Here is a 21,121-nt window from a genome sequence, read left to right as displayed (position 1 = left end):
TAAACAGGTCTTGGGTCTCATCAAAGCATAAGTATATTATTAATTTTCATAAATATTATTTATAATTAAAAAAACAATTTTATAGTATAAAAAGTAAACGGGTTTTGGGTGTCATCAAAACCATATATCTTTTAAACCGGGTTTTAACATCTCATTATTTATGAAACAATTTATTATCAAACCATAAGTATATTATTAACTTTCATATAATAAAAAAAATATAAATTTAAAAAATAAATAAATATTAGAACAAACAATATAAAATAACCCCTGTAATATATATAATATAGATAAATAGATATAGATTAGACGAATATAGGAAAAGAGGAGAAGTTACTTAAAGAAAAGAAAAATAAATTTACTTTTCTGCCTTTAATAAACCAAGGTTAAACTCACTTGACACATCTTGTTTTATTATATAACCCCCCAACTTCACGTTCTCCAAACACCCCACGCACCCTCTCTTATTATTTTGACCATAAGTCCACTCATTCTCTCTCGTCTACTCATTCTTGATGCCTATTAATCTCTTGTAACAATATGACAGACACACCAGAAACAACAACCAAAGCAATGCCGCCACTGGCGGAAAAAAAGAAAGAACAAACTCTACCGTTTTATCAACTCTTCTCCTTCGCCGACAACCTCGACTACTTCCTCATGATCCTAGGTAGCATCGGTGCCATCATTCACGGATCCTCCATGCCGTTTTTCTTCTTGTTGTTCGGTCAAATGGTCAACGGCTTCGGTAAAAACCAGTCGGACTTAAACACCATGACTCACGAAGTCTCCAAGGTGTGTTTAATCATTATTCATTATACATGTTTCAGATCTGTGTTATAATAATAATAATAATTTACTTACTGTCTATTATTATTATTATTATTATTATTATTATTATTATTATTGCAGTATGCTTTGTACTTCGTGTATCTCGGATTAGTGGTATGCGTATCGTCTTACGCAGGTACGTATATTAATTCTAGCATTCAATCAATCATCATCATGGGTTCATGAAATTAATAGCCCATTCATCTAAGGATGAGGTGCACGTGGATCACTTGCTATCTTTGTCCTATTATTATTATTATTATTATTATTATTATTATTATTATTATTATTATTATTATTATTATTATCTGGACCTGGTCAAATATTGGAATATTTTTTTTTAATGTTCCGTCTCCATCTCCACCTGCTGCTATCACTTTCAAATTATATTAATAATATTAACCACCATTAATATATTTTTAGAGATCGGATGCTGGATGTATACTGGTGAGCGTCAAGTGAGTGCGTTGAGGAAGAAGTACCTTGAAGCGGTTTTGAAACAAGACGTCGGGTTTTACGATACAGATGCAAGAACTGGTGATATTGTATTTAGCGTCTCAACGGACACACTTCTTGTTCAAGATGCTATTAGTGAGAAGGTATACATGTGATGATGTATCAGTAAGTCTAGATTCAATTCTAGGATGAAATATCATCAGTTATGCGTGATACATTAATGGTGGTCATGTAGGGGTACAGTTTATACTAGTATTTTATTATTTATCCAGTGTAACTGCGCAGGTTAGCGTACTAGGATTAACCTGCCGGACACTGTTTTTAAAATTTTTGCAGTTGCTTACACTGTGGTTTGATTTTTTTTTTTTTACATTTTTTTAACATTAGGTGGGAAACTTTATTCATTATCTTTCGACGTTTTTGGCTGGATTGGTGGTTGGTTTTGTGTCCGCGTGGAAGCTAGCTCTTCTGAGTGTTGCGGTGATACCTGGGATCGCGTTTGCAGGCGGGTTGTACGCTTATACTCTTACGGGTCTTACTTCAAAGAGCCGTGAATCGTATGCGAATGCGGGTATCATTGCTGAACAGGTGATTATACCATTGAAATTTGGTTTTATTTCCACTTAACTTTGTCTATCTTGATCAAAATCAATTAGTATACTTTTTGGTCATTGATGCTATACATTATACATTACTGTGGTATTGTATTATTAATAATTAATGATTAATAAACTAGTAATTCAATCATTGTATTGATGTTAATAGGCTATTGCACAAGTAAGAACAGTGTACTCGTACGTGGGTGAAACGAAGGCTTTGGACTCGTATTCAGATGCAATACAGCACACGCTTAAGCTCGGGTATAAGGCGGGAATGGCTAAGGGTTTGGGACTAGGAAGTACATATGGGATTGCATGTATGTCATGGGCACTTGTGTTCTGGTATGCCGGTGTGTTTATTAGGAATGGGCAGACAGATGGTGGCAAAGCATTCACTGCCATCTTCTCTGCCATTGTTGGTGGCATGTAAGATTCATACTCCTTGTTACACACACTCATGACTCATTTAACTATCATAATTGTCTAATTAAAATTTCAAACTAATGGATCTTAACAGGAGTTTGGGACAATCTTTTTCAAATCTTGGAGCTTTTAGTAAAGGGAAAGCCGCGGGATATAAGTTATTGGAAGTTATTAAGCAAAAACCGACTATTGTTCAAGACTCTACAGATGGGATGTGTTTGGAAAAAGTTAATGGAGATATTGAGTTTAAGGATATAACTTTCAGTTATCCTTCAAGACCAGATGTCTTTATTTTTAGAAACTTCAATATTTTCTTCCCTGCTGGGAAAACAGTTGCTGTTGTTGGCGGTAGCGGGTCCGGTAAAAGCACGGTTATTTCACTGATAGAACGGTTTTACGACCCAAGTCAAGGTAATTTGAAGTAAATTTCTTGTTTCTAAAAAGTAAGTTATTTTGTTAACTAACTTGAGGTGTTATGCAGGGCAAATATTGCTAGACAATGTGGATATTAAAACGTTACAGCTGCGATGGTTACGTGATCAAATCGGTCTAGTGAACCAAGAGCCTGCACTATTCGCAACAACCATAAAGGAGAACATACTTTATGGAAAACCTGATGCAAATCAAGCCGACGTGGAGGCTGCAGCCAGTGCAGCCAATGCTCACAACTTCATTATCTCACTTCCGAACGGCTACAACACCCAAGTGGGCGAGCGTGGGGTCCAGCTATCGGGTGGTCAAAAACAAAGAATCACAATCGCGAGAGCCATGCTGAAAAATCCAAAAATACTCCTCCTTGATGAAGCCACCAGTGCCCTCGATTCCGGGTCCGAGAGCATTGTTCAAGAAGCCCTTGACCGGTTAATGGTCGGGAGAACAACCGTGGTGGTTGCACACCGGTTATCGACAATAAGAAACGTTAACTCGATAGCAGTTATCCAACAAGGACAGATTGTTGAAACTGGGACCCACGAGGAGCTAATCTCCAAACCCGGCGCTTACGCCTCGTTAATCAGGTTTCAAGAAATGGCAGGTACCCGAGACTTTTCAAACCCGTCAACTCGTCGCACACGGTCAACGCGTTTAAGCCATTCATTGTCAACAAAGTCTCTTAGTTTGAGATCTAGAAGCTTGAGAAACTTAAGTTACTCATACAGTACCGGGGCCGATGGCCGTATAGAAATGATATCAAATGCCGAAACGGATCGAAAGAATCCTGCACCAAGCAATTATTTTTTCAGGCTGTTGAAGATGAACGCACCCGAATGGCCTTACTCGATAATGGGTGCGGTAGGGTCCGTTTTATCTGGATTTATCGGGCCGACTTTTGCGATTGTGATGAGTAATATGATTGAAGTTTTTTACTTCAACAACCCCGCTCAAATGGAAAGAAAGACAAAGGAGTATGTTTTTATTTACGTTGGAGCGGGTTTATACGCGGTTGTGGCGTATTTAATCCAGCATTACTTCTTTAGTATAATGGGAGAGAATCTTACTACAAGAGTAAGGAGAATGATGCTTTCAGGTACATTTGAAATTTATATTGTTAGTATAGATTATTATCGGTCATAGTTTAGATTGTTATATCATAATATGCTTTGGTTTTGTAGCGATTTTGAGGAATGAAGTTGGATGGTTCGATGAAGAGGAACATAACTCGAGCCTAGTCGCAGCCCGGTTAGCCACGGATGCTGCTGATGTGAAATCGGCTATAGCTGAGCGGATATCGGTTATATTACAGAACATGACATCTTTGTTAACTTCATTTGTGGTTGCATTTATTGTGGAATGGAGGGTTTCACTCCTCATTCTTGGGACATTTCCTCTTCTTGTCTTGGCCCATTTTGCTCAGGTAATTAAATACACTTTACTTTATTTGTTTTATTTTATATTCCTGTTCCATTTGTTATATTAAATTTAGATAACAATTTCAAAGAAATCAAGAAAACCACGAGTGATGGAACATAGAATTGATAAAAGTTTAAGCATCACTTTTCATAATATCGAATCTTGATTTTGGGTAATATTATCTTGTTATAAAACGACAAGAACGTATATTCATAGTTGTGTAAGTCTATATAGTGCCCTGCATGTGCTTCCTGTTCATACTTTCCCGGAATTCACACCATGTACTGACTTACTCAAATAAAATATATATAATTATAATAAGCTAGGGATGGCAAAGAAACCCGTTACCCAGAACCATTAACTCACACCTTAGATTTCTGAATTGTAAATATTTTAATAACATAATGTAGATATCCAACTAGATTTTCGAGTACTTGCAACTCCTCGGTTTATATATATAAACATATTAAAGTTATTATTTAGAGTGGGGTGAAAAAGATGAAATGTTTAGCAAGACATGAGATGAACAGCATAGAATAGATTCTTAGCCCGTGACCGTTGTTGTTACACTGTGTTCAATATATGAATTTCCATGGTTGTCAGATGCATTATTTGGCAAGAGTTTTGTTTGCTTGCATTCAAATCTCCAACACACAAATTGAATACTGTACTAGTCTTATTGGTTTTCAACAATGTGACTGTGACTGTCCTTTTGTCACATACTCATTTACTTCTCCAACACTTCATGGTCCCAGACATCAATAATATTTACTTTTTTAACCTCTCACCACTTTACTATACACTATGTCATTTTCAAACCAAACATGACTTTTGACACACAAATTCCAATGAGTAAGGCCTTGAAAACAGGCGGGTTTGCACCGGTTAAAATGGGTTCGGGTTGGTATGGATTCTGAGCAAAATCAATTTGATCGGGTCAAAACGGGTCATTTTATAAAAACATAAATTTGGTTTGGGTCAAAATGTCTTCTAGCCAAAATGGAGCGGGTTAATATGAGTCGCTTTAGTAAAAATGTACCGCTATATTTTCTTATGGTGGCTAGTGGTAGTGCGATGGCATCAGTGGCGCCAATGCTAGGGCAGTGGGTATCAATGAGCGGCAGAGGTGATGACGATGGTGTCGGTGGTAAAAAGTAGCGGAGTACGTGGTGGAAACTAACAATGGTCATGGGTGGTGCGAGTGCTAACCTGTTTGGACCCAATTAAGTTAACACGTTTTATAATAATTATCCGTTATTTGAGTAGTCCAAAATTGACCTGTTGACTGATTTAAGATACCCGAATGAACCCATATGCATTTTAGTTTTGCCCAAAGAATGGGTCATGATTGTAAGGAGTTTTTCGACCTGAAACACTATGTAGTTACGGTGAACAAAACCGATAATATTGGGTGCTATGAGTGACTGAATGCTACATTTTATGTTTAAACCATGTATTTCTTAACAAGAAAATAACATGATCCATTTTACATTTTGCAGCAACTTTCTCTCAAAGGTTTTGCTGGAGACACTGCAAAAGCACACGCGAAAACTAGCATGATCGCTGGTGAAGGTGTAAGCAACATTCGAACCGTGGCAGCCTTCAATGCGCAAGACAAGATCCTTTCATTATTCTCGGCCGAGCTTCGTGTCCCACAAAAACAAAGCCTTCGTCGAAGTCATCTATCCGGCATTATATTCGGTATCTCCCAACTCCTTCTATACGCGTCCGAAGCTCTAATCCTATGGTACGGATGCCACCTCGTTACCAAAGGGCTCTCAACCTTCTCGAAAGTGATCAAAGTATTCATCGTCCTAGTCATCACCGCAAACTCAGTAGCCGAAACTGTTAGTCTCACACCCGAGATTATCCGAGGCGGTGAAGCCATCGGGTCGGTATTTTCAATACTCGATCGATCAACCCGAATCGACCCAGACGACCCGGATGCCGACCCGGTTGAAACGATCCGGGGAGAGATCGAGCTACGCCACGTCGACTTCTCATACCCTTCACGGCCTGACGCGCTCGTGTTCAAAGACTTTAGTCTAAGAATACGAGCCGGTCAGAGCCAGGCTCTAGTTGGAGCTAGCGGGTCCGGGAAAAGCTCGGTGATTGCGTTAATCGAGCGGTTCTACGACCCGACCACGGGTAAAGTTATGATCGACGGGAAAGATATTAGACGGTTAAATCTAAAGTCTCTTCGGTTAAAAATCGGTCTGGTCCAACAAGAACCCGCACTATTCACTACAACGATAATGGAAAACATCGCGTATGGTAAAGACGGTGCTACCGAGGCGGAAGTTATCGCGGCAGCAACTGCAGCAAACGTGCACGCGTTCATAAGCGGTTTACCCGAAGGATATAACACTCCGGTCGGGGAACGAGGGGTTCAACTCTCGGGTGGACAAAAGCAAAGAATTGCAATAGCCCGAGCGGTTTTAAAAAACCCGACTATTTTATTACTAGACGAGGCGACAAGTGCACTAGATGCGGAGTCAGAGTGTGTGCTTCAAGAAGCACTTGAGAGGCTAATGAGGGGCCGAACCACGGTGTTGGTGGCGCATCGGTTATCAACAATCCGAGGGGTGGATAGTATCGGTGTTGTTCAAGATGGTCGGATTGTGGAACAAGGTAGTCACGGTGAGCTAGTGAGTCGACCAGATGGTGCTTACTCTAGGCTGTTGCAACTACAACAGCATCGTGTATGACTATAAAATGGTTGGTTTTACATAGTAGATTTCATATGTTTGGTTGATTGGTAGTTGGTTCCGTTATAACATACCATCCCCGAGATTTGTAACTGAATGCTTGTAATGTTATATATATATAACTATATATGTTTATTTATTCAAATAATTTCTGAATTTAACAAATGTTTAAAAGGTGAGATGTGGTTATAAACAGCAGAAAAAAATGTACGCTTGTATCATTTTAGAGAGACTATACATAGTTACATAACATTTATTTAGGGTGTTTATCGCTTTGGTTTTTAGTTATTTTGTTTATTCGGTTTGGAATTTTGTTTAGTTGTAACCGAATATTGAACCAAACCAAATTTAGTAAGGTCCAAATTGAACTGAATAATCAATTCAAATTCAACTCGGTTTTCAGTTTTAGCTGAATAACTTCTTTTTATTATTTTCTTAATCGTTTTTTACATCTTGTTTACCATTAATTTGACTAAAATCGTAATTGAATGAGGCTAAATTAAAAATCTTAAATAACCATTAGTATTATTTGTTATGTGGTTTATTTGGATTACCGAGAACTGAAATTATAATTTTGGTTCACTTTAATCAGTTTCAGGTTGATGCAATTTATGATTTAGGCCGTTTCAAACAGAATGTTGAACACCTACAATTAACAACCCTTGTACTAATCAACTCACATTGTAGGGGTTTGTCCATTGCTGAATATTAAAAAAAACTTTGGTTTGGTTCGGGTCACAAAGAACAAATAAGTTTTCATAATCTAATAATTAGTTTATCAACAAGTTTCAGTTTTCAAGCTAACACAAATAACAACATTCAAAAAACTAAAGCATTCCAACAAATAATCAACTAATAATCCAATCCATTAATCAATAATCTAGCAAATGTCATGGGTTTGCCTAGAGGCCAATACAAAGTTATTTAAACATCCAAAGATCCGGATTTGAGTCTCTAGGAAAGTAAAATAAAGTTGTCTTTAGAAAAAAACTAATCTAGCAAATAATGAATGGTAAAATATAAAGAAAAGACTTCAAAAAGCAATCCTAAATGGCTGAATTGAGGATTTGGAATCTGGGTAGAATCAATTCGTGAGCGCGGAGCAATGGACCGGAGGAGACTGGAGACGCGGTCGGTGATCGGGCGGCAGCCAGCAACGCTCCAAAAGGGTACAAACCTTTAGAAAGTGTAAATATGGCAGCAGTGTAGCACCCTTTTCACAACCCATGCTGCTTGCTTGCAAGTGTGTGTTATTTTTACTTTTAGAACGTGCACCTCATCTAAATTTCAGCGCACCATGTTTGCCTTTTGGGCTTAAGGCCCACATAAGCATGATTAAGACCAGTGAGTTTTAAGCACTTTTTATTCAATAATTTGGAGACATCTCATGTTATTCACTCATTCATGTTTCTAATTATTGGGCTCTTTGATAAAAAAATAAATAAAGATGTATTAAAAGGGTAAATCCCATTCAAGTGTAAATTATGAAATATATTTAATGAATTCAAACCTATATAATTTGAGCTTATTATATTAAATGTCGATCTCAATCTTGAACTCCATGAAACTTGAAATGAAAGTTCAAACTCAAAGTTATTTACAATTTTGCTTTTGGGTTAGGATTGCTATTTTCTAACAAGCTTTAACTCGACTTATTTATTTTCTAGTTAAATATGAATTTGATTTGATAATTTTTAAGTGTTTGTGATCCATAAGCTCATGTTTCAAGTGAGATTATATCCACACAAACTATGTTTGATATAAAAAAGAAATACAAAAGTGGTACGATATTGGTACTATGTATATCTTATTGATAGAAAAATATTATATTTAAGTAGAAAGTTGTCGCTCATTTTCATGTCTAGTCCCTTTAAAATATGGGACATGTCGCTCAACTCACGTACACCACCGCTTACATCATATTGAATTCAAGTACACAGTGGAATTCTTGATAACCATTAAAGACATTTAGGTCGACCTCTCTTGTTTTTCATGATCTAGTTACTGGTCTCTTTAACAGTAAGAGCGCTAGGAATGCCATGTCTCATGGCATAATCAAGATCCAACAATTCAAGAGTAAGTTTAACCGAGTCTCTTTATGTGGCAAAATTTGCCTCATTTAATAGTTCAATTCCAAAGGCTAAGAATTAAAGTGGATGTTGGATTGATATGCACAGAAGAGTTAAATTAAGCTAAATGGATAATCAACTAAGGCAAACAAAACTAGATACCTAGAATATAAAGTCATTATAACACCTATTTAATAGATTGACTTAGAGTCTTACTTGAACTTTAGCTTCGCGTGAGCTATGATCAAAATATAAATTTTATGATCATATGTAAGGAGTAAAGTAAGGTTCTACTTGAACTTTGACTTCATATTGGCTATGGCCAAGATTCAAATATCATGGACATACGTAAGGTTCTACTTGTACTTTGGTTTAGTGTTGGTTGTAACCAAAATTCAAACATTATGAACATATGTAATGAGTAATGCACATAAAGACAAAATATCACGTTTGAGCCGATTAGGCTAATAATTCATCATATATATCATCAAGCATGGTTGTTTTTTTTTGTTTTGACAACACACATAAGAATTACATAAGACAGTATTATTTAAACTTCAAGGTCAAATCAAATGATATTTCATTGGTTCAATCATTTAATCTTTCAATAAAGTTGCTATGAAGTAAATAATTTGTTATTGCATACAAAAGTTTTAGTGTATGCGAACATTTTAATGTTCACGAAAGTTATGTGAAAGTTATAGTTTCTTGCGAAAGTTAGACTTTCGTTGGAGTATTCATGTGAAAAGTGAGACCATGCACAACTTAGGGCTATTCCTAAGATTGGCCATACGCAAGGTAAGTCCATAAGTTAGTTCGTTCTCAAGTTAGGCCATACCAAAGCTTCGGCATTCGCAAGTTCATACGAAGTTGCGGAATACACAAGTTTATACGAAATTAGGGCGCCATCCAAAAGTTAAACCATATGAACGCTTTGGATATCCGCAAGTTTTTAAGTTACACGAAAGTTTATCCATTAAAAAAATTTGGCTATTTAAAAGACTAAAGTTTAAGCTACAAGTTTTAAGCGTTTATGCTAAAACTAGACCATTCGAATGTTTATGCGAAATAAAATAAGTCATTTTAGAACACACGAAAATGAGTTCATGCGATACTATGATGCATGCATGTGCACTTCAATTCATATGAAGTAATCAGTAATGCATGCGAAATTAAACTGTTGTGAGCCCACACGAAAAAGTAATTTATGAAACATAATTCCAAGTCAAGTGTAGTTGGACTTTTAGTTTTGGTGGACTTGACAAATTAACTAGATCCATACAAGTCCACACCAATCATTTTATGGGCTTTAAATTTCACTTGGGCGTCTCGAAATTTGAATCTTAATACCCACGAAAACAATTCTTTATTTTGGGATGTAGATTGAGTTTTCAGTTCATATCACCTCAAATTAATTTACCTTTTTGCCAACGGTAAATTTTCGGTATCAGTATTGATATTAAGTCTTTAAGAATCATTACATGTTGTATCAATATGGTATCGAATTCATCCATATACCACAACAATAGTTTTATATGTGGTAGTTCGTTCTCCAAATCTATAGCAGTCCATGTGAAAATGATATCGTGGAATGTGGACTATGTTTTCATTTGATGGACACATTACAACAAAGTTGATCAATTTAATTTAAATATCGGCTCAAAAAAGTAGTACCAATATTACCTTATATCATCTCCACCTAGTTCATTGATTGAAGTTTTTGGAAGCCAAAGCGTATGAGATTTAGTGATTTGGTCCGGTAAGAAACAAAGCCATGACATTTGATTTTGCGAATAAGATGAGTTCCAGAGAAACTCAGATCGGATTGTTGTTAGCGTTCTGGACAAACGTCAAATTTGATTGAAGTATATTTGACACGTTTAACCCAAAACAACTACTGATCATTTGACATAATTATAATGTTAGGTTATCATTGCCTTTCATGAAACTATATAACCATGATGAAGCTTTACGAGAAACGTCTAGGACTAAATTAACGAATTATATTTAGCGAGTCATTTCTCTATGTTAAATTTATATAAAAAGTGCTGTATGGTGCGGGGAAGAGTAAGAAGAAGGGGTCACATATATTTGAAGAGCACGTGACCAATGACCCGACAGAAACATCCATATTAAACAATTTTGCCTGTTTCCAACATAGGCTAATCAAAAGTTAACACGTTTTTATATCACCACTAATAAGGCCAGGCACATGTAATGCTAACTTAGACTATAAGGTGTACATGTCATTTTGCTTCTTAATTTACAGTGCCATCTCAGCGTTATGTCATATCTTATTTTACTTCACTCTCTTCTACAATATCATGAAAATGGTTACCAATTCACCACTTCCCTTATTTTTTAAATAAAATAATATATATGTATATATATATATAACTAGAACTAAGAATTAAATATCAATAAACTACATTTATAACTTAAACTAATAAAACATTACCAACTAATTAATATAAAACATTGATTTAACTCAACCCTTATACTAATATAGATAAACATAACATTAAAAAAATTAAAAACCGAAGTATACGTGTCGTGGATAGTGAGCCAAATTTTTATATTATATTTCTTTTATAATATAATATAATTAAAGTCAAAAAAGATAAAAATACATAATATATAATATTAACAAAACCCCCACCATCCATTTTTCTTACCCACCAACTTCTTCTCTGTTCTTCATTTCTTCTTTTTCATCTGGCCTTCCTTCAAGATTATCTCCAGTTTATATTATAAAATATACTTAAAAGAAATAAGCTTTAATGGAGAGAGATGATGAGAGCGGCAATTTCATCGGCGAATTTCCTTCAACAATTTTACCGTTGGGCGGCACCAACAACACCGGGGTGGTGTTTCCCGCCGGCGCCGCTGGCCATGTCATCAACTGAGTGGCATAACGAGATCCACACCTCATAGCCTTATGAAAGGGCATGTTGTGTGATGGTTATTATGTCTTAGGAGCTCTTGTAAGCTTATCTTAAAAATGCTGACAATTTATTACAATGTGATTAATGAAGTTTGGTTTATAATAACTAAAACTAAACTAAGAGTATTAATACGATGATGACCTAGATAGTAAAATATTATTTAACGCTTAACAGAAGCTACAATAACAAAATATTATTTATACATAGTGTTGGGACAAAGAAAGAGTTTGAGAAAATCTATGACTACGTTATTATGAACCTCAATAATATAAAGTAATTATAAATAAAGGCATCTTATATTTGGTTATACACATAAATAAATCTTGCTAATAGATCGTTGTTTCATTACATACGTAACGCACCATTTTTTATTTATCAGAGTTCCCTCCCTCCCTCCCTCCCTCCCTCTCTCTCTCTCTATCTATATTTGTTTTAACACATGTGTAAGCATCTATCATTATTATTCTAGCGAATATGCATACCATGACTGATACATATGTTACCTAAACTTGTGTAAACCTTTATTTTATATTTCTACACATGTGTAAGCCTCTATTTTTTTCTTACTTACATGTGCATATAACATGAGATTTTCCTTACCTACATATGTGTATACCATGTGTTTTTTTCACTTACATATGTATATGCCATCGAATAACATGCCCCAAGAATATATGCATCACACAAACTGATTTTTTATATCAATCCCACTTATAAATATAATTAGAAGTTAAAAGAGCGAAGGAAAAAAAAAGTCACGTGACGATGTGTAATAGAAAGGCCCACCATTGTTTGTACAAAACTCAAAATTGTTTCTATGCAACATGTATATTATATAACACAAACCGAACTACATCTGAATAATGGGTAAGCGAGCAACAAGTTGCGCCGCTATCCCCTTTTGAATCGCAAAGCCTATTCTACTAAATATAAATCCTTGGTTCCTCGGGCTCTGCGAGTTACTGTGGACCACCTTTTGCACCCGCTCCAAGAAGCGAACTGCCTCGGGAGCTAGGGATCCAAAAGTGTCGAAGGCAAATGGAATGAACACGTGCTGATTCTCCAAACATAATGTCTCATGCTTAGCAACCTTCCTAGACTCCGCTCTCAAAACCGCCTGTCCCGGTACGAAGCCACTGTCTCTCAGCCCCACCAACGGGGACACCCCAGTGAGGTCAACACACGCATGCTTACCCCTGCCTAGCCAAACAAAAGAACATCCGCAGGACGCAGGGTAGATCTTCCCTCACGCGGATCAGTCAAAAAGTTAACATGTGCCTCTTTCTTGGCTGAGATCCCGGCACGTCTAAGCACATCCCATAACACATCTCTAACCCAGTCATGACGATACTTGAATCCCGGCAATTCCTTACAGTGGAGGGCATGCTCACCGAATCTATCCAAACAAGCTTTTTTACAAATAGGGCATAATTCATCCGGAAGGAAAAGGGGAATCATAAGCTGGTATTTAAGGATGGCTCTGTATTCAACTGCCGACATCCGTTGCCCAAGACCTTCAATGGGCACAACAGTCAAAAAATCCGGGGCATGAGCCCCCTTGAGACAAGCTAAAACTGCCTTTTGTCTCGGGGTCATATCGAACCGCTCCTCCAAATCATGTACGTGTTTACCATAAAGAGCACTCGCCAAGGTTTGTTGAGGTTTCTTGGGGGCGGTCTCCTTATCAGTAAAACCGACTATATCAAGGTTCGGGAGAGTTGTTCCAATATTACCAAGTGCAAAAGAGTAGTCAGTGTGACAATCGTCAATTTCAGGTTAACTCCGTTAACTCAACTCCGTCAATTCAAACTTAAAGATCACTGAATCTATAACGCACACCTCATTACATTTAAACTAGGGTTTAAATGACGCTTAACACTTACTACATGTGTAGTCTTTCGGGAATTGCACCGAAACGCAAACGAGTTGACGCAAACGATTGGTGAATAAACGAAAAACGTCAAAACAATAATTATGTGATAATTATGTGTTAGACTTATGTGTTATGTGATAACATGGTATAAACGTTAACTCAATGTGCTAGAACTAGTTATTTAAGCTAGAAAAGTAACATTTGGAAGTTGAGGGACTAAAGTGCAACATGTTATTATAAATAATAACATAAACTAAAACCCTAACACTCTTTCTCTCCCTCCCAAACCCGACGGCAGCTCTAAGCCCCCCCCCCTGCGATCGGCCTCATATACACACATACAATCAAGATTGTTCAAGTTTGATTGAAGATTAAGGTGTTAGGAAGGTATAAACAACTATCCTATGCATCCTCTATGCTTAATTTCGATTTTAATGGGTTAATTATAAACCCTAGGTCTGATTTTTATATGTGATGGTGTTCATGTGTCTTGTTTTGATTGAAAGATGTATTGATTGTGGAATTGATAGCTAGTATTGGTGCTATTGCATGTTAATTGTTGTGTCTTTGAGTTTGAGATCAAATAAAACCCTAACCATGTGTGTATGGTGTAATTGATATGCATGGATAGTGGTTATAGTGTCTAGAATGTTATATGAATGATTTGTGGTCCATAGATAGTTAATATGTTGAGTTTGGATGCAAACAGTTTCTGGACAGATTGTGTTGTTGATGTTCAATTGACTGTAACGGGGTGTAAATGTGAAAATTGGTTGAGATAATTGATACTACAGTAAACTAGGTTGAGTCTAGTTTCTAAAGAATATAAATTTGCAATTTTTGGACGTGTAAAAGTTAACCTTTATGATTTTACAAAAACGTTGTGCAAAGCTGAGTTGTTAGACCTGCTGTTAGGTTGTTTTGTAAATGTTATATCTCATGAACTACGAGACCAATTGGGTTGGTTTCACTTCTGAAAGTTGACTTGTTGAGTTAGGAACCTAACCCAAGTGGTCTTGCAATTATTGGATTTTTCGTTTAACGGGAATTTCAAATAACATTCTGTTGCGCATGAATTTGACTGTTATGAGTTTGCTGTAATGATTTGATTATTGTGAGAAACCTATGTGGAATAAAAACATAATAAAATATTTCTGGAAACCTAAGACATATATGCTTTTGTGATGATTTTTGGTAAATTAATTGTGATGCTATGATCGGTGGGATAGACTAGTTTTTCAAGTAGAATTATGTCGTTAAGAAACTAGTTGCTGAATTTTGTGAAAGTTGCATGAAACAACGTGATTGCTAATTTATTATCGTGTTTTGACCAAAATGCCCTTGCGGGGAATAATTGCTAATTGATTGTCATGATTTGACCAAATTGCCCTCGTGGGGAATAATTGCTAGTTAATTGTTATGTGTTGACCAAATTGCCCTTACGGGGAGTAATTGCTAGTGATGTACATTATGAATACATGACACGTAAATAATTGCTCACACATGTAACGTATCACAAATACACTTGTTAAAGTTACACATGATTCACAAACGAAACACGAAACATGTTGTGTGTATAGGTATTATGTGCCGGGTCTAGAGACTCGATAATATTCCGACACTTAGAAAAATCTCTTTGTTGTTTTAGAACGCTAGAGAGAGTTTTTCTGTGACGCGCATATTGGTGAATTATTTTGGGAATACTTCGCAAACAGTGAGTTCACTTACCCCTTTTAAACTGTTTTCAAACGCTTTTCACTTGGGGGAGATAACATACTTCGAAAACGCATTTAAGATTTTGTTAATATAGATTATATATCACTTGTAAAGACTAAGTGGCAAACGCAATAACTAAAGTCCTTCATTCACATCGAACCGTTTAATATTGGATAATAGCGAGTCATTGTTGAGTAGAACTACTGGGTTTGATAAACCCCACCCAACTCTAAACTCGACTGGAGGTCGAGTGGGTGTAATCTTGGCTAAACACATACCATGGTCTGGATGACCTGGTGGCAAGGCAAATGATAAACAGTCAGCTTCGGTGTCGAACACTTAGTAATACTTGTTTTATAGGCTAGCTACCTATAGATATATAATTGATTTAACACTATCTGGTAACGCAAAACGCTTAACGCAAAACGCTTAACGCAAACGCTGAACGCAAAACGCTTAACGCAAACGCTAAACGCTTTATTTTATATAAACTTGTGAACTCACCAACCCCGTGTTGACACTTTTAGTATGTTATTCTCAGGTAGCCGAGGCGGGCGCGCGGTATAGGATCATGCATTATCTGAAACGCTTTTGTTTATGCAAACTATTTAAAACTGTTATCATTGGGTTTAAGTTGTCCTGCATGACGCAACATTTATTTTATGGTTTTTACGCTTCCGCATTTAATTACTCGTAAACGTTTTTATAGTTTGATTATAACTAATGAATCCGATCCTGTTAGTTCACACCCTCTTACGGTAAAACTCCGTTAGTGGATTTTGAGGGTGTGACAGATTGGTATCAGAGCCATTGGTTATAGCGAACTAGAAATTGCATGCATACTAGACTATAACCGCGACGACCCATTAGTTATAATGATACGTATTTCATAAGTTTGTGTAGTCTTTGTTATCTTATCTCTTTAACTCTTTCACTTATACGCGCGCATACACGGCTTACCTGTAGGAATGTCGACGCCGCCATCATCATCATCATCATCATCATCATCATCATCATCATCATCATCATCATCATCATCATCATCATCATCATCATCATCATCATCATCCGATCCGATGACTCATGCACATGGGAAGGAACCGCAGTTACCTACCTCATCGCCACCCCGTGTAGTCCCGGAACTCGAAGCGCCTGCACCGAAGAGGTATCGCTTATCCAGAGGCATGTACGAAAACGAAGTTAGCTGGGATTGGTACCCTAATATGATCAGGCGTATGGTCTACCGTGAACAAGTTCCCCCGCTACCTCACCCAAACCACCCTGCTTACCCCAACACCCTACCACCCATAACCGAACCTGTAGAGCGAGTTCTCGCAGCTGTCGTTTCTTGTTTGGAGCGTGATGTGGGTTACATGCGCTATACGAGAGCTAACGTTTCCGGACTGTTAAAAGATGGAACCGAGACTAAGGAGGAAATTTCCCGCATGACAGCGGCAATGAAGGAAATGCAAGAGGCTAGTGATCAATAGATGAAGATTATGAGAAAGATGCAAGCCGAGATGATAGACTTGCAAGAGCAACTCCAAGTAGCAAGGACCCGAACCGAGATAGCTCTAGAGCGTTGCGATGTCTTACAAATGCAAATTGCTCAGAACGCAGCCGAACCTGAGGCAGAGCCTGAGGCCGAGCCTGAAGAGGAACCTGAAGAAGATCCCGAAGAGGAGCCTGAGGAGGATCCCGAGGAAGATCCCGATGAGGAACCTGAAGAAGAAACGGAGGAAGAACCGGCTGAGGAGGAGGCACACTCAGAGGTGTCCTCAGATGATGACATCTAGTGATGATGACACCTAGATGGAGGGGTTGTCTCCATCCGAACTATTATTTTCTATGATTTTAAGGATTGATTGGAAATACTTTGTAGCGAATACAATGGTTTTAATCATGAATTTTTATTTGGATTAATATATGGTTGTGATGTGATGTTGTTTCTTATTTCTTTCCTGCCTATCTTTTTATTACATGTATGGCGTGTTGCATATGAAAGAAAAATTCATGTCTAACATTTTATGCTGTGATTCTAGGAAATGGCTGGAAGAAACGCTGGACACGGACGTGGTAACATCAACTTGACTGCAGCAGAACTCCAAACTCTGCTGAATGACCACGCGGCGGCCGCTCTAGCCGCACATGTTCAGAACCAAGCTGGGGGTCCAATTGGAACGTGTACCTTCAAGAACTACCTTGACTGCAAGCCCAGTACGTTTAAGGGCACTGAGGGAGCTATAGGTTTCCTGCGTTGGGCTGAGAAGGCCGAATCAGCGTTTGAGATGTGTAATTGTCCCCCTGCCTGTAGGGTCAAATTCGCTGCTGGAACACTTGAGGATTCTGCCCTCACTTGGTGGAATTCGAACGTACAGATTCTTGGATTGGAACTAGCTAACGTGATAAACTGGGAAGAGTTCAAAAACATGATGCGAGAGGAGTACTGTCCGAGAGAGGAGATTGCAAAGTTGGAGTCAGAATTTTGGTCATTGAAGATGGTGGGTTCAGAAATCGAAGCCTACACTACCCGTTCTCACGAGTTAGCTGTGATGTGTCCGCGGATGGTAGACCCGCCGAGTAAGAGGATTGAAATGTATATTGATGGGTTAGCACCGCAAATTCAGGGCATGGTAACGTCTTCCAGACCAGCCATGATTCAACAAGCGATTCGGTTAGCTCACAAACTAACGGATCAAGCAGTGACCCAAGGTGCGCTACCACCTAGGGGTTCAACCACTAAAGCCCATGACAACCCGAGTACTGACAACAGCAGCAACAACAACCAGAGCTATGGAAAGAGAAAGTTTGAAAACACCAGATCCTCATCCTCGAACCCCCCACAGCAGCAACACTACCGAAAGCCTGAATTCACCCGGAGCTTCAACAATCAGGGTCACAATAACAATAACAACGGTGGCGGGCAGGGTTCGAGCGGATATGCTGGGAAATATCCGAAGTGCAACAGGTGCAACTATCATCATGCTGGCCCGTGTGACCGTGTCAAGTGTCAGAGATGCGGAAAGATGGGTCACCAAGCAAAGGAATGTAGAGGAGAAGTTGCGGCAAAGGGTGTTCCTAAACCACCCATGACAACCAAGGGATGTTTTGAGTGTGGACAAGAGGGACATTTTAAGAAGGACTGCCCTAAGCTGAAACAGAACGACAACAATGGAGGGAATGGAAGTGGCAGTGGTGGTGGAAACAATGGTAAAGGAAGAGCTTTTGTTATTGGGTCGGGTCAAGCCCGCAATGATCCGTACGTGGTGACTGGTAAGTTCCATGTGAACGATTGTTTTGCTTATGTATTGTTTGACACTGGAGCTGATAGGAGTTTTGTGTCGAAAGCCTTTAGTCAACTCTTAGACCTAACTCCAACTCCGTTAGATTCTAAGTTTCCTGTTAAATTAGCTGACGGAAAGACTATAGTAACGACTCATGTGCTTGCGGGATGTAAGTTAAAACTGTCAGGTCATGTTTTTGATATTGACCTTATTCCTTTTACGCTTAGTAGTTTCGATGTCGTTGTCGGCATGGACTGGTTATCCGAGAACCAAGCGGAGATTATATGTTATGACAAGATAGTCCACATTACTACCCCTTCCGGCGAGATCATTTCGATCCGAGGCGAAAGAAGCGGCATGACCACCAGCGTCATTACCCTCATGAAGGTGCAGAAGTATCTACGAAAGGGTCACCCGGCAATTTTGGCGCATATTGTTGAGAAAACCGCGGAGGAGAAGCGAATTGAAGATATACCGATTGTGCGAGATTTTCCGGAAGTTTTCCCGGAGGATTTGCCTGGACTCCCTCCTATACGACAAGTCGAATTCCAAATCGAGTTGACACCCGGTGCAGCACCCATAGCACGAGCCCCGTATCGGCTCGCACCGGCGGAGCTTCAGGAGTTGTCCACCCAGTTGCAAGATTTGTTGGATAAGGGTTTTATCCGACCTAGCTCATCGCCATGGGGAGCCCCTGTCTTATTTGTCAGAAAGAAGGACGGGACTTTCCGCATGTGTATCGACTACCGGGAGTTGAACAAGGTGACGGTCAAGAATCGTTATCCTTTACCCCGAATTGATAATCTGTTTGACCAGCTCCAGGGATCGAGTTACTACTCAAAGATCGATCTGCGATCCGGTTACCACCAACTAAGAGTGCGCGAAGAAGAATCTCAAAGACGGCTTTCAGAACACGGTATGGTCACTACGAGTTTTCGGTTATGCCTTTTGGCTTAACTAACGCACCAGCCGTATTTATGGATCTTATGAATCGAGTATGCAAGGCGTACCTCGACAAGTTTGTAATTGTGTTTATTGATGATATTCTCGTCTACTCCAAGGATAAGGCTGACCACGAGGAACACTTAAGGGTAATTCTGGAATTTTTGAAGAAGGAACAACTGTACGCAAAACTCTCGAAATGTGAGTTTTGGCTTCGCGAGGTTCACTTTTTAGGACATGTGATCAATGAGAACGGTATCCATGTCGATCCCGGTAAGGTAGAGGCCATCAAAAACTGGGAAGCACCTAAGACTCCGACTGAGGTGCAACAATTCCTAGGACTGGCCGGCTACTACCGACGTTTCATCGAGGGATTTTCAAAGATTGCTCAACCCCTCACCGCTTTGACTCACAAAGGCACTAAGTACAATTGGGGTGACGCGCAAGAATCCACTTTTCAACTGTTAAAAACCAAACTCTGTAGCGCCCCTATTCTAGCCCTACCCGAGGGAACAGAGAATTTCGAGGTACATTGTGACGCATTGATACAAGGTCTCGGTTGCGTGCTGATGCAACTCGAGAAGGTTATAGCTTATGCCTCTCGACAACTACGGGTTCACGAGAAGAACTACACGACCCATGATTTGGAACTCGGAGCTGTGGTGTTTGCCCTTAAGATATGGAGGCATTACTTGTACGGTATCAAGTTTACCATTTACACCGACCACAAGAGTCTCCAACATATCTACGATCAGAAGGAGCTGAACATGCGACAGCGTCGTTGGGTCGAGCTACTTAAAGATTATGATTGTGCCATCAAGTACCACCCTGGCAAGGCCAATGTAGTGGCCGACGCCCTAAGTAGAAAAGAAACCGATAAACCCAGGCGAGTGCGAGCATTGCAACTCACGATTCATGTCAGCTTACCCGATCAGATTCGCGAGGCGCAACTCGAAGCTTTGAAAGATGATAATCTTCCATCAGAACTCATGCGGGGCATGAACAAACAACTTGAAACCAAATCGGACGGGGTCCGATATTTTGAGAACCGGATTTGGGTTCCACGATACGGAGAGTTGAGAACTCTGGTGATGGACGAAGTACACAAGTCCCGATATTCTATCCACCCTGGCTCAGATAAAATGTATCATGACATAAAGGCACTTTACTGGTGGCCAAACATGAAAGCCGACATTGCCACATACGTGAGCAAATGCTTGACTTGTGCCAGAGTCAAAATAGAATACCAGAAACCATCTGGCCTACTACAACAACCGGAACTTCCAATGTGGAAATGGGAACACATTTCAATTGATTTTATCACGGGTTTACCTAAGACACCGATGGGATGCGATACCATCTGGGTGATCGTTGACCGGTTGACTAAGTCTGCACACTTCTTAGCGATTAAGGAATCGGACAAAATG

General features: G+C 38.8%; 1 protein-coding gene across 1 annotated transcript; it reads left to right on the top strand.

Annotated features, from left to right (window-relative positions):
• Positions 1-515: 515 nt before the first annotated feature.
• LOC143628595 (ABC transporter B family member 19) lies at positions 516-7,152 on the top strand. Its single transcript, XM_077098145.1, has 9 exons — positions 516-795; positions 913-967; positions 1,255-1,430; positions 1,675-1,875; positions 2,053-2,312; positions 2,404-2,720; positions 2,791-3,834; positions 3,920-4,161; positions 5,657-7,152. Exons 1-9 carry the CDS (start codon positions 541-543, stop codon positions 6,863-6,865), a joined length of 3,759 nt encoding a protein of 1,252 aa, XP_076954260.1. The 5' UTR covers positions 516-540; the 3' UTR covers positions 6,866-7,152.
• Positions 7,153-21,121: the final 13,969 nt, after the last annotated feature.

This window comes from Bidens hawaiensis, unplaced genomic scaffold, assembly GCF_021521415.1.
Source record: "Bidens hawaiensis isolate Kalapana, Puna unplaced genomic scaffold, B.hawaiensis_p1.1 tig00005028_1, whole genome shotgun sequence".
Lineage (NCBI taxonomy): Eukaryota > Viridiplantae > Streptophyta > Magnoliopsida > Asterales > Asteraceae > Bidens > Bidens hawaiensis.
The sequence above is the reverse complement of the archived record's forward strand: the minus strand, read 5'-3'. Positions and strand labels throughout refer to the sequence as shown.

Bases quoted from the DNA above. Each gene is read 5' to 3' on its own strand.
- LOC143628595 (XM_077098145.1), top strand. From the start codon at position 541: ATGACAGACACACCAGAAACAACAACCAAAGCAATGCCGCCACTGGCG. The intron at 2,721-2,790 runs GTAATTTGAAGT...GGTGTTATGCAG, and splicing joins GTTTTACGACCCAAGTCAAG to GGCAAATATTGCTAGACAAT. The intron at 3,835-3,919 runs GTACATTTGAAA...TTGGTTTTGTAG, and splicing joins AAGGAGAATGATGCTTTCAG to CGATTTTGAGGAATGAAGTT.